This window comes from Diabrotica virgifera, chromosome 4 (assembly GCF_917563875.1).
Source record: "Diabrotica virgifera virgifera chromosome 4, PGI_DIABVI_V3a".
In the NCBI taxonomy this organism is placed as follows: domain Eukaryota; kingdom Metazoa; phylum Arthropoda; class Insecta; order Coleoptera; family Chrysomelidae; genus Diabrotica; species Diabrotica virgifera.
In genome coordinates, this window is record NC_065446.1 from 29050546 (window position 1) to 29063096 (window position 12551).

The following is a 12551-nucleotide window of genomic DNA, read 5'->3' on the forward strand; positions in this document are numbered from 1 at the left end:
ATGATTTACAAAATAAAAAAATTCTATATTTAAAATGTAACGGACTTTTCTATTTACTGTTTTTTGACATAATATTAAAATAAAATTATTGAAATATATGTCACATGTAAAATGCTAATTTTAAAAACGATTTTTAAAAAATGTCTTGTGCAGTGCACTTTTCTACCGATTCTTCATTCCAGGCTTTTAACGACAAAAGCAAATACTGAGACTAAGAAACCTCCAGCTAAAGAGGCTCCAGCGAAGAAACAACCATTGCTTAAAACATTCAAGATTTATCGTTATGATCCTGAAAAGGAAGGCTGTAAACCAATGATGAAGCCATATACCATCGATCTTAATGAGTAGGTATTAAACGATTTGTACAGTTTATACGTGGTATATATTTTTACAGATGAGTTAAGACGTACGATTTAGACATATCTTTTTTCTTCACAAACAAGTTATGATCCTGAAAATAAACCAACCAGGAAGCAATATCACGCAATATAGGTACCCACCTACTATCATCTTACGGAATAGTCATCATCAAACAGTTTTTACGTGACATACCTACTTGTAAATAATTGATCTTCATCTTCTTCTCCCTCTTTATAAGCAATTCTCCTTCTCATTGGCGGATTGATACCTCTATGGAAGGTTATTGTCACTCCATCTTTTGCGAGGTCTACCGATACTTCTACGGATTGGTGATTGATCTCTTGCTATTTTGACCATTTTTGACCTTGCAGATTTTGTACTAATAGCTGATAGAATAGATGACCCAAAGAACTTTTAAATCAGTTCCAGCTTTCCTCGCTAGAAGGGCAATTGAAAATAAATATACCTATACATCTAAAAACCAGATGATGATAAATCTTGTAGTCAGCGAAAATATATGCGTAGGAACAAGATCCAGATCCATAGACCAGGTAATGGTCTAAAATACCTAGGTCATAGGATTCGCATAGGAAAAGATGACCAAACCGATGAGCTTTTCCGTCGTATCCCAGGCAACCAACTGACGTCATATAACGTCGAGGAAACGTCAGTTTTGTTTGAATATATACACGTATTTGAAAATTACGTCATATAGACGTCTTTTGTAGGTGACTTTAAATACGTAAGATTAATGACGTTAAAGTAACGTTTAAAAAACGTTTTCTTTTCAGACAGTTTAAGTCTGACGTCACAAAATTGGGAGGAGCTTGTTTGTATTACTCCAAACAATTTCGTTAAATAATTTTCATAAGAAATTTCTCATTTATTGTTTACGTGGTTTGTGTCTTGTGTGATAAAATAAGATTTTTCGTTTAGATATTTAGTTGAAGAAACGTGTTAATTAAGAGATTTTTATTCGTTTTTGCTCAGTGAGTTAGTTTAATGCAGTATTCTTCTTGACAACTGTTTGAGGTTATGTTTATTTTCTGTTAATGAACTAATTATGTGTTATCGACTTTTATCGAGTAATTTGTTAATAAATTATTTATTAGTTTGTATGTTTTTTCAGTTTTGACACAGTAAGTAGGTATACTTATATAAATAGTGAAAATTCTATAATGCGAGGGCTGGTACAATCATGTAGAATCAATGTTAGATTACTTCTAATGCACAAGCGATCTTAAACAAATAGTAGTATATCTTCATCGACACATGAGACGTAGACCTATAGGTTTCATGTTACCTATTTTTATACTACCTATTTTGAAACATCTGAAAGAGGTCACTTTTTGAAAATATTAAAGACGTGAATATTACCGACGTATAAAAGACGTCACCTTTTAGACGTTTTAAAATCGTCACAATTATGACGTCAAATCGATGAGACAAATACACGTGATTTTCAACGTCGATACTACGTCGTAGAAACACGTCAATTGGTCATTTTTATGACGTGTTATCTACGTTATAAAAACGTCGTTTGGTTGCCTGGGATAAGACTGACTTTGGCAGCGTTCGGCAAGCTGAACCATATTTTCAAATCATCTGACATACCATAATTAACCCGGTATGTCCCAGAACTTTTTTTGTTAAATGTTTCGGGTTTTTTGTAATAAATAACAAAGATTATGCTAATTAAACTCAATTTCAATAATTATTTGTTTATTTGAAAAACGGTTTTTTGTTCAAGGCATGTTGCCATATGGCAACACTGGGTCATACCGCAAGTTTCTCTTTTTTTAATAAAAGTCAGACCATTATACTACAATATTTTAATTAAAAGGTATTTTACATTTCAGTATGATAATTTTCGAAGCATTTAATACAAACACCGATTCCACATTTTTTACAGCCAGTACGACCAATAGTTTTACAGGAATCCCCAGCACACCTTCTTTTGTTTTCGAGTGGCACAGGCCAATGGTTAAGTCCATCATACCGAAGAGTTTCATAAGGCGAACCTTCACTTTTTCGTTTCCGGGAAGGCCCAGGTCGTTTAGGAGGTTCTCCGTAATGCTTGCAATAATAAGTGGCAATATGGCGTCTAAATTCTATTTGAGACATTGTGGGATGTGCACTTCTATGCAGTTGCCAAGCATTCTGCACGCAAGCGTCGATCAGCCACGTGAATACGGAACTCCACCATTTTTTACCTTTGTTTCCAATACGATAAAGGCTTATATTTTGATCCATACGATCAACTCCTCCCATATACTGGTTGTATTGTTTTATAACACAAGGACGTGTAACATTGATTCGCTGCTTCTCGTGTTTGGAATAGCGTTGCACTTAGAAACAGGGTTCATGCCAAAAGCAGTTGATGCAGTAAATACCACGGAATTGTCAACCCATTTTGTTAAAACAATATCACTATCTTTTGTTTTGGTGGAAACGGCAAAACCACTTGTTTTTTTCGTAAGTTTTTCTTTAGAAGGTAGTGGACAGGTCTTTACGATTCTATTTTCGCGAATAGTGCCAGTAGCAGTGTAACCCCGAGATTTCAAATACGTCAGTAAAGGAAAGCCAGTAAAGAGGTTATCAAAATACAGTGAAAAAGGCAGTTGTTGAACATCAGGTGTAAAGTCATCAATCATACATACCAGTGGTGCAGCGCATTTACCAAATCGTTCTTCATACTTCGAGTTCGATCTGCAGTTTTTACCCTGATGTATTTCGAAGTTAACAAGGTAACCAGATGGCGTGCATAAAGACCAAACCTTATATCCGAAACGAAGCGGTTTTCCTTTAATAAATTGTTTGCAGCCATGTCTGCCAAAGTAAGCAATCATACTTTCGTCATATGATAGATGCTGTTCAGGGTGAAAATGTTTTATCATGTTTGCTTTTAAATGATCTGTAATGGGTCGAAGCTTCCACATCTTATCCATTTCAGTGCCTTTTTTTAGGCTATCTTCAAAATGAAGAAACTGCAATATTTGTTGAAATCTGTTTCTGCGCATGGAGTTCCTTACCATATTGTTCTGAAGGTCTTCATCAGTACTCCATAGCGTTCTAATTCGTGAATGGTAATTATAACCAGTCACAAGTAAAATTCCAATAAAAACTTTTAATTCATCAACAGTAATATTAGGGTTGGGTTTGCTTAAAAAACAGCATATTTCCAGATTCATTACAAATATGTTGAAGCAAATCGTTATCAACAAATTTCTCAAACTGCTCGTGTGCCTTTATTCCACCGCAGTCTTCGTAATTTGCAAGCGGAAAAATCGGAATCATTGCAGAACAATTGTCTTCACACCAAACAAATTTAGTATTTTTATCAGAGGGTGGAATTGGGATTGTCAACTTGAATGAAGTAACTTTTCGTAAACAAGTAACAGTATTATTAGAAGATTGTGCGGAAGTTGATGGATCACTGTCGGAAATGTCCAAGATATCTGTTACAATGTTAGCACTAGAAGTTTCCAAAACGTCGTTCAAAATTTCATCTTGATCAAATTCCTCAAACTCACACTCCGACTCTTCTGAATCTGATTTCAACGTAATTTGATCAATTGAATCAATTCGTTTGCCAGACACTAATACTATCTCACAACCGGCTTTTAACTGTCCAGCGCAAAGATTATCCGGCGTAGCTTCTTCTTCATCTGGACCATCATCCTCACCACTTACAGTACCATCTTCTGTCTCTGGAGGTTCTATATATATGACTTTAGGTTCGTCATCATCGGACGTTATTTCGTCCAAATAATCCAATGCCTCTTTTAGCGATATCTTTCTACAAACAAAAATAAAAAATTTGTACCCTGTAAACAACAATAATTAACAATAATATTTTATAGTAAATTTAAAACGAATGTAGAACTAAAATGTGAAAATTTCATTAAAACAAGCAAAACTACCCCATTTCCACCATTTTGAGTGTTATATGGGCCTAACAAAATATATTACAGTAATTTAAAATAAAAAGCCCACTATAGCCCAGCGATGCCATAGGGCAACACCGAACAAAAAACTACTCAAAACTCATAAAAATAAAAGATACGGATACGACATCACTGGTTACTGAGTATTATATAACTCTTCATATAACAATTCATGTAGAAACATCAGAGCAAAATCAAAATAAAACGACAAAATAAAGCTACTTACTTTTTCATATAATTCGAATCTTGCATTTTCGACATTTTTATTTCACTTACTAAAATTTCGACGTTATTCACTATTAAACGAGTGACGATACTGAACTAGTAGCCGATAGCGTAAATCATGTGGTTAGTAGGAATATCGAGAAGCGTTGCAATGTTGCCACTTTTAATTTTTAATTTTAGGAAACCCGGAAAAAAATTATTTCGGTAGATATATAAGTGTAACCTGTTGCCATATAGCATCTCTGGGACAAATCGGGTTAATATGCCTTAAAAGAAAAACCAGTGCCATTGTTGACTTACGGTGCGAAAACGTTGACCATGACAAAGAGAATAGTGCAAAAGATCCGTGTGTCTCAAAGGGCGATGGAGTTGGACGTCTCACTACGACACAAGATCCCAAACCGCCAGCTACGACAAAGAACGGGAGTGTAGTAGTATATTTTAACATTCATATTACGAGCTAACTGTAGCCTTCCTATAAACACCTCTTGTATATTAAAAAGAGTGTTTATGACTCTGAAGAAGGGGCTGTTATTAGCATTTTTGGGTAAGGTGACGAAACTTGATTAGATATTTTCCCAGTTCTGTAGGTGGCGTTGAATAAATCTGTCAAAAGATTTAACTCCAAACCGTCTTCGTATATAGGAGTTTTTTTGAGTTTAGGCGTGTATCTCTTCAGGTTGTACGACTTTACAACCTTTCTGTAGTAGGACCGACTCGTTGTTACCCTTACTTTATTCCATTGATCTCATCGGCATATAGAGGGTCACTGTGGTTATTTCACGTTAAACATGTTCATGACGTATTTTTTCCAGCACTTTTTTATTCTTTAGTTTGTAACGTACAAAAAACCCTTTTAGTTTGGCGAATACTATAATTAATTTTAGTAGATATTTAAAATGTAAGAAAAACATCAAAAAGTTACAAACTATTTTTAATCACGTACTTTTTAATTAGTTGCAGACCGACTGTACTGGATGCTCTTAATAAAATTAAGACTGAGCAGGACCCATCTTTAACTTTTAGAAAATCCTGCAGAGAAGGAATTTGCGGTTCTTGTGGAATGAATATGGATGGTGTCAACGGACTGGCATGCTTAAAGTAAATATCCATGTTAAATATTAAATTTCTTCTAACGCCAAATATTTTCTATGCAAGATTATCCACTGTTACCAACTACTTTTCTTTAAATATTTAAAAAGTAACTTACACCAATATGATATTATGATTTTAGCAATGTGAAAGTCTATAAAGACCATTCATTGTATTCCACCACTGTAAAAAAATCTTTTTTATTTTGTGTCCTCCGTTTCTCTCTTATCTGCCTTTAATATCATATGTCTCCGCATTTTTTTCGTTGAACATCCATTTGTAAGAATCAAAAGTTCTTTTGCTTTCTGTTAAAGAGTAAAATATCTAAATCAAGTTTATTAAAAGGCTTACCAATATTACTTACTGATATTTCACTCGCGCATCGGTAGTCGTCACATAGGCAGGATTCACACGCGTTGGTTTATCGCGGATAAAACCGGGATGTCTTGTCTGTCTGAATTTTGCGGATACACGTGTACACATCACTGTTTACATTTTAAAACTATGTATTTCAAATGAAGAAAACGCGTTTGTTTACTACGAGAGTCGGAATCAGAGAGCTTCGCGATACTTATCACTACTTACTTATTTTCCGTGTCCGGAACACCAACAACTTTAAATTCTGTATTTCCAATGGTTCTCTCATCTCTGTGCATGATAGTAGATGCCGGCTGGTCTGAACCGCGCCACGTTCGCAGGTATCGTTTTCCTGGTATCCCCATTTTTCAGGTTACTACGACAACGTGAAACGCCGGTTCTTAGTCTGTTTAGCGCTTTCCAAGTCGGCTACGGTAAATTGTGTCCAGCAGCCATTTTCTCTGAAGGAGGAAAATTTGTCGCGGTAGTTGACGCTTGCCATAGGTGTATTCTGAGGTGAGATCTTAGTCTGCTTGGCTGAGTTTGGTGGTCACATTTGGTGGTCTTCGGTCCGTCTCCTGCTTTTTTTTCGTTCTACCTCTGACGTGACCTTCCTCCTGATAGGTGGTGGAGCAATCCCAGCTATGGGGTATACCTCTTCGATAGGTGTCGGTTTCAGGCAACCAGATATTATACGAACCGTTTCATTCAGAGCCACGTCGACGTTCTTTGCGTGAGCAGAGTTTGCCCATACTGGTGCTCCAAACTCCGCGGCCGAAAAACATAATGCTAAGGCAGAAGTGCGGAGAGTGTCTGGTTGTGCTCCCCATTTAGTATTAGTTAGTTTGCGGATGATATTATTTCTGGCACTTACTTTCTTCTTGACATCTTGTCAGTGGTATCGGTAAGACAGAGTTCTATCAGAGAACCGAGTGGAAAGCACATACCTGGGTTTTGGTGGGATTGGGTTTCAGATGGTTTTTATCGTAGTATAGAGCTAATAAGTCTCCCAGGGCATCTGTCAGTTTCACTCCGACTTCATTGAAGGTTCTTCCCTGAGCTGCCACAGCTGTATCATCAGTGTAAATACTTGTTTGTTGGTGTATGGGTTGGTCGTTGGTGTATATGTTGTATAGAATCGGCGCGAGGAAACTTCCTTGTGGTAGCCCATTTTTTTAGTCCCTTCACCGACTGTTCTTGGACTGGAGCGTTACGTAGAAGTGTCTATTCTGGAGGAGACATTTCACTAACCTTGTTAGTCGGAAATCCTTTGTAGTTTCGTAGAGTTTTGCGAGTAGCCGTTGATGGTTAACTGTGTCATAGGCAGCAGTTAGGTCTATGAACGCTACTCCTGTTATTTCTTTCCGTTCAAAACCATCTTCAATATGTTGGGTGAGATTAAGAATATGACTGCAGCAGCACTTTCCGGGTCTGAATCCTGCTTGTTCTGGAATAATTTTAGTCTCCAAATATTTACTGCACATACTTTATCACTGATATCATGGTACTATTTTTAATATAGTTATTATCACTGAGAGAGGATACAAGAGTATCTATCCGGGAGTCAGAATCAGATTTGTATTGGCTATTGGCACTTCTGTTATCTGTGCGAGTTAATATTCAAGAGAAGTAAAACCAGTATTTACCACGAGGTAAATAGTGGTTATCACTAAGAGCGGAGAATAAGTCGTGTATTCTCTGCGAAAATCAAAATCAGTGAGAGGTTTTTCGTTTAAACAGTCTAAGAAATGTCTGTATTTCAAAGGAGTGGGAAACAGGACGAGGAGTAGAAATTATTACTTATGGTTGGATTAAGGTGAGAATCTAAAATTGAGGGTAGAAATTATCGAAAAATTGACCAAGCAGTATGCGGGACTGAAGCAAGATATGTATGGCTTTATAAGGTGTCGCATTTGACACATTGACAATAATTGTCATATTCTTCTGATACGTCAAAAGGTGGGAAACTATTAGTCGGAGAGATAGAAGCGGATTTTATTTCGTGCTAAGTAATATGGACAAACTATATGGGGATATGTTGAATCAGTTGTATACGAGTGAGGGACGAGGGTAGTTATAAGAACTAAAAGTCGCGGTTTTTATTTTTTTTTGTGACGCTCATGATCGAGACAGTGCACCAAAATTTGGGAATAAGTAAATCATGATGTAACTAAGCAAAATCTCCAGGGGCGGAACGCTGCGTAGGGACAAGGGGATAGTGGGTAGGGGTGAATATAAGTACAAATTATAAGGGGTTTTTATATTCACTTCTGTCCACCACCACTTTGTCCCCATCTACTTACTCCCAAATTTTGGTGCACTATGTCGATCACGAACGTCACAAAAAACCCCTTAAAATTTTTATATTCACCCCTGCCCGCCACCCCTTTGCCCCATTTCAGCTTTCCACCCCTGGAGATTTTGCTTAGTTACGCCGTGATCTTACGTACTCCCAAATTTTGGTGTACTATCTGGAACACGAACGTCACAAAAAAAACTCCTTAAAAATTTTATATTCACCCCTGCTCGCCACCCCTTTGTCCCCCACGCAGCGTTCCGCCCCTGGAGATTTTGCTGTGAGCCCCTGGAGATGTTGATTGAAGCACTATCTTGATCATATGAGCGTAAAACAATAATAAAAACCGCAACTTTGACCCCTTATACCTACCCTCGTCCCCCACTCTTGTTTTTAGCCCGTAGGGGAAGTCATGAATCATGTACACAACTAATTCAACATATTCCCGTATAGTTTGTCCCTATTACTTATCACGAGCAAAATCCGCTCCCTGCTCTTGGACTTTATGTAATGTAATGTTAATTTATACGTTTATATCGATAATTTCCAACTCTATTAGTTTCATCTCTTTTTACTTCACAATGTATTATGTTTTCCATCTTTTGCGTTATTTTGCCGGTTATTAACGCACTCATCACTGTATAACTAATTCAAATATTACAACTTCCTATTTCTTTTTAATTTCTAGAAAAATCAATCCCAGAGGTGTTACAAAAGTTTACCCCCTTCCACATATGTATGTAATTAAAGACTTAGTGGTGGATTTTAAAAAATTCATGCAGCAGCATAATCGAATAAAACCATATTTGATAAGAAATCCACCTGAAGAAAAAAACATGCAATTTAGCCAAAGTGTTAAAGACAGGGCCGATATGGTAAGTCATAGTAATCTGCACATTAATAGTCCTTGGACTCACCATTAAAAAATGTATTAAATGTGTGACTCACCATGTGTGACTCTCTCATTAGACTTATTTTATCCAGTTGTTCATGTTGAGTCCGACAACTTTGATGCGTTCAATACCCCTTATAAAAATGTTGTACCGTTAAAAATTTGTTGGACAATATTACCAGTAAATTGTAAATATTTTCATCAAACAATCCTGCAAAAAAATCATCATTTATGACTCCATGTGCGCCCCATAGGGGGGAAAAGTCATAACATTTATATACCCTCACAGCTGATTTTTGCAGGATTGTTTGATAAAAAAATTTACAATTAACTGCAAATAATATCAGAAACATTTTTAAAGGTACTCCAGTTGTCGACCACACGAAAGTTTAGAAACCTCTATATTTACGAAACGCCCTCCTCCCGAAAATTTTCCGAAATAGAAAAGTTGTCCGACTCGAAATGAATAACTAAATTAAAAAAGGGGTGAAGGGGGAAAGGCAGATTTGTTTTAATTTTATTCAGAGCTGGATCACCATCTACAGATAGCTATTTCTGCATCTTATGCTTCATCAGTGTAGCTATGCAGTCTCAACTCTGAAACAAAAATCAACAAGCCTGCCTTTTTAAGGGAAATCACCGCGATGCAGTAATTCCACTTTTGAGACGCAAAACATCTCTAGTAAAACTAGGAAGACGACGAAAAGACCCAGATGCAAAGTTTACTGTAATAGAACAATTAAAATAATTGAAATAAAACTATAAACAATATTTTAAATCCAAGACTTATTTTAAATCCAAGACTAAATTAAAAAAGTCTCATCACAATATTTTTTAATGGTGGTTCCAAGACTTATTACTTATTTAAAAAGTATCTTTGTAGCTAGGTCTAGTTGAATGCATTCTTTGTGCCTGTTGTTCTACATCATGTCCCGAATATTGGTGGCATGGACATTCTAAAGCGCCTAACGATTTCTTGGGGCCTGCTGCATTATTGAATAGCTACAGATGGATTGTTGATTCCAGAGACCATGCCACCAAGCAAAGATTAAGCGAATTGGGCAACTATTATAACGTTTTTAGATGCCACCAAATTAACAATTGCTCAGTTTGCTGTCCAAAGGTAATTTTAAATTTTGATTCGTATGAATAAATTTATATTTGATGTTACCAAGTAACAGATCCAATTAATCTACTACAAATTATCGTGTTATATAATTTTGGAAAATTGCGAAAAGCCACAAATTAAAATCTTTACATCATAAGCTACACTCCGACCAGTATAGGAATGGACGTTAGCTGCGCGTAAACCGGAGAAGGGATACAGAATTCGTTTGAGACTTAAATTACAGAGTTGCCAAGATTCTTACAAATATTGACCGATTTTTTTTGAAATTTTGTTTAGATAAACAACAATGAAACAAACATTATTTATAACGACTTGCATGTAATTATTTTTGTATACATATATACACCGTTATTATAGGCGTCAACGCCCTTCCGGTAGGGATCTATGGAGGAGTATCAACAAGCCCCTTATTCCTTGCCGTACCGCTCCTCCATAGGCGGATCAGACACCTTATTTATTCGAAACCAAGCCATAGATTTTATATAGAATTTTATACTACGACGCGTCGTAGTATAAAATTCTTCAAAATCTCTATTATTAAAAATTATGGAATATTTTTATACAAAACTTGTCAACGTCGCGAATAGGCCCTATAGTAAAACTATCCACATAAACACCTAAGCGGTTGTCGACTAACAAGGCTCTCTCTGCTGTAAATTAAAATTTGCTGACGCGCACCGTATGCTCACGTCTATTCCTATTTCGGTTCACTCGTAAATTATTAAGTTAACATTTGGTATTATTTTTTGCACTTTTTTGCTCCCTGTTTCTTTGGTAAGGTAATAAATTCTGAAACTAACCAATATTTTCGGATATTGCCTGTGTCATAGATATTATTGAAGATTTTACATAGTATTCTTAAAGATTCATCATCAAGAAGTTTAATAAATTCAGATTGTACTCTGTCTGGTCCTGGAGCTCTCCCTTCTTTTAGTGATATGGCTGCTCTTATTTTTGCCACTAGAGTAGGTGGTCCTGTTTCCGTAGGTATTGGGGACTTTTTCTCCAAAATTTCTTCAAAATCACTATTATTAAAAATTATGGAATACTTTTATACAAAACTTGTCAACGTCGCGAATCGACCCTATTCGCGGTGTGCAAGTACTTGGAAAGGGAAACGAGAAACGACCGTGCGCGAGTCGCGTAGAAATATTGCAACTATCTTAAATAATTCATATTGTCAATTGAAATTGTCAAATTGACGTATATTTCATACCTTCTGTCATTGACGCAGAAAAATTATATATTGCTCCACAATATTGATATGATATGCAATTATTATATAAAGGTAAATTTAATTAATTGTATTTTGCTTGCAGTACTGCATTTTAATAACTGATTTTATTTACTACATACAATTGTTTACGTTTGCTAAACATAACCTGCATCTTATTTTTTCTTCTTATTATTTTTTTGGACTATGGTCTTGACAATTATCCAGCAACCAGGACTAATATAATTGGCCAATATAATTAAAAGTGCGAATAAAAGTACAGAGCGTAGAAATAGAGGTCGCTTTGCCGAACTTGCACGGTCCCAATAGTAAAACTATCCACATAAACACCTAAGCGGTTGTTGACCAACAGAGCTCTCTCTGCTCTAAATTGAAATTTGCTGACGCGCACCGTATGCTCACGTCTATTCCTATTTCGGTTGACCTGTAAATTACCAAGCTAACATTTGATATTATTTTTAGAGATTATTACCCGGTAAAGCAATTGCCAAATTAAGATTACTGGTCGCGAATGTGTCATCCAAGAAAAAACCAGATATGGACGGTACCGCTATGTCAGATCCAGTTAAAGCCTGTGATCAGAAAAAAGAAAACGCAGCATGTAAAACGGCATAAATTATATACCAATCTTTATTTAATAAATAAAATCTGTTTTGGTGTAAATATATTCAAAATAAAAGTTTCGTCATCTATTATTAATGGGTATTATTTTGCTGATCATTATTTTGCGACACTCCTTTAAGAGTGTCATCTATTGAGGCGTCTTTGATGGCTTCTGTAAAGGTGTACTCCAAGTCAAGGTATTTATTAAATTCGCACCAGTCGATCATCGTACCAGCTTCCGGTTCTTTTTCGGAACCCCACCATAATTCAAACTGAAATTAGTAATAAACATTATTATACCAGATATAAATATTGTTCTGACAGTTCCGTAATATTTATTCTATATAGAAAAAGTCCCTTTTTGAACAGTTCTGTTATTCAGTTAAAAGTTGTTATCCAGTATTTTAATATTGTTT

The 12551-nt window shown here is 35.9% G+C and overlaps 3 protein-coding genes across 4 annotated transcripts in view; 1 reads left to right on the forward strand and 2 right to left on the reverse strand.

Moving 5' to 3' along the window:
• Nucleotides 1–68: 68 nt before the first annotated feature.
• On the forward strand, nucleotides 69–12227 carry LOC114349355 (uncharacterized). Its single transcript, XM_028299702.2, has 5 exons — nucleotides 69–344; nucleotides 5490–5633; nucleotides 8966–9152; nucleotides 10053–10292; nucleotides 11995–12227. The coding sequence occupies exons 1-5, from the start codon at nucleotides 112–114 to the stop codon at nucleotides 12145–12147; spliced, it is 957 nt and encodes a 318-aa protein (XP_028155503.1). The 5' UTR covers nucleotides 69–111; the 3' UTR covers nucleotides 12148–12227.
• LOC114349357 (uncharacterized) lies at nucleotides 3504–4623 on the reverse strand. Its single transcript, XM_028299707.2, has 2 exons — nucleotides 4534–4623; nucleotides 3504–4159 (listed from the first exon to the last, which is right to left on the reverse strand). The coding sequence occupies exons 1-2, from the start codon at nucleotides 4566–4568 to the stop codon at nucleotides 3508–3510; spliced, it is 687 nt and encodes a 228-aa protein (XP_028155508.2). The 5' UTR covers nucleotides 4569–4623; the 3' UTR covers nucleotides 3504–3507.
• The window catches only part of LOC114349352 (EF-hand domain-containing family member C2-like), a 187007-nt gene continuing 186590 nt past the window's right edge, over nucleotides 12135–12551 (reverse strand). For both annotated transcript variants that reach the window (XM_028299698.2, XM_028299697.1), the window contains exon 13: nucleotides 12135–12407. In XM_028299698.2, the coding sequence (XP_028155499.1) occupies nucleotides 12228–12407 (180 nt within the window). In that variant the 3' untranslated portion in view covers nucleotides 12135–12227. The remainder of the gene's footprint in view (nucleotides 12408–12551) is intronic.

Excerpts from the sequence above, each read along its gene's own strand:
- LOC114349355 (XM_028299702.2), top strand. The coding sequence starts at position 112 with ATGCTAATTTTAAAAACGATTTTTAAAAAATGTCTTGTGCAGTGCACT. Across the intron at positions 5,634-8,965 it reads AACGGACTGGCATGCTTAAA|AAAAATCAATCCCAGAGGTG; the intron begins GTAAATATCCAT and ends TTTAATTTCTAG. Across the intron at positions 9,153-10,052 it reads TTAAAGACAGGGCCGATATG|CTAGGTCTAGTTGAATGCAT; the intron begins GTAAGTCATAGT and ends GTATCTTTGTAG.
- LOC114349357 (XM_028299707.2), bottom strand. The coding sequence starts at position 4,568 with ATGTCGAAAATGCAAGATTCGAATTATATGAAAAA. Across the intron at positions 4,160-4,533 it reads GATTCGAATTATATGAAAAA|AAAGATATCGCTAAAAGAGG; the intron begins GTAAGTAGCTTT and ends TTTTGTTTGTAG.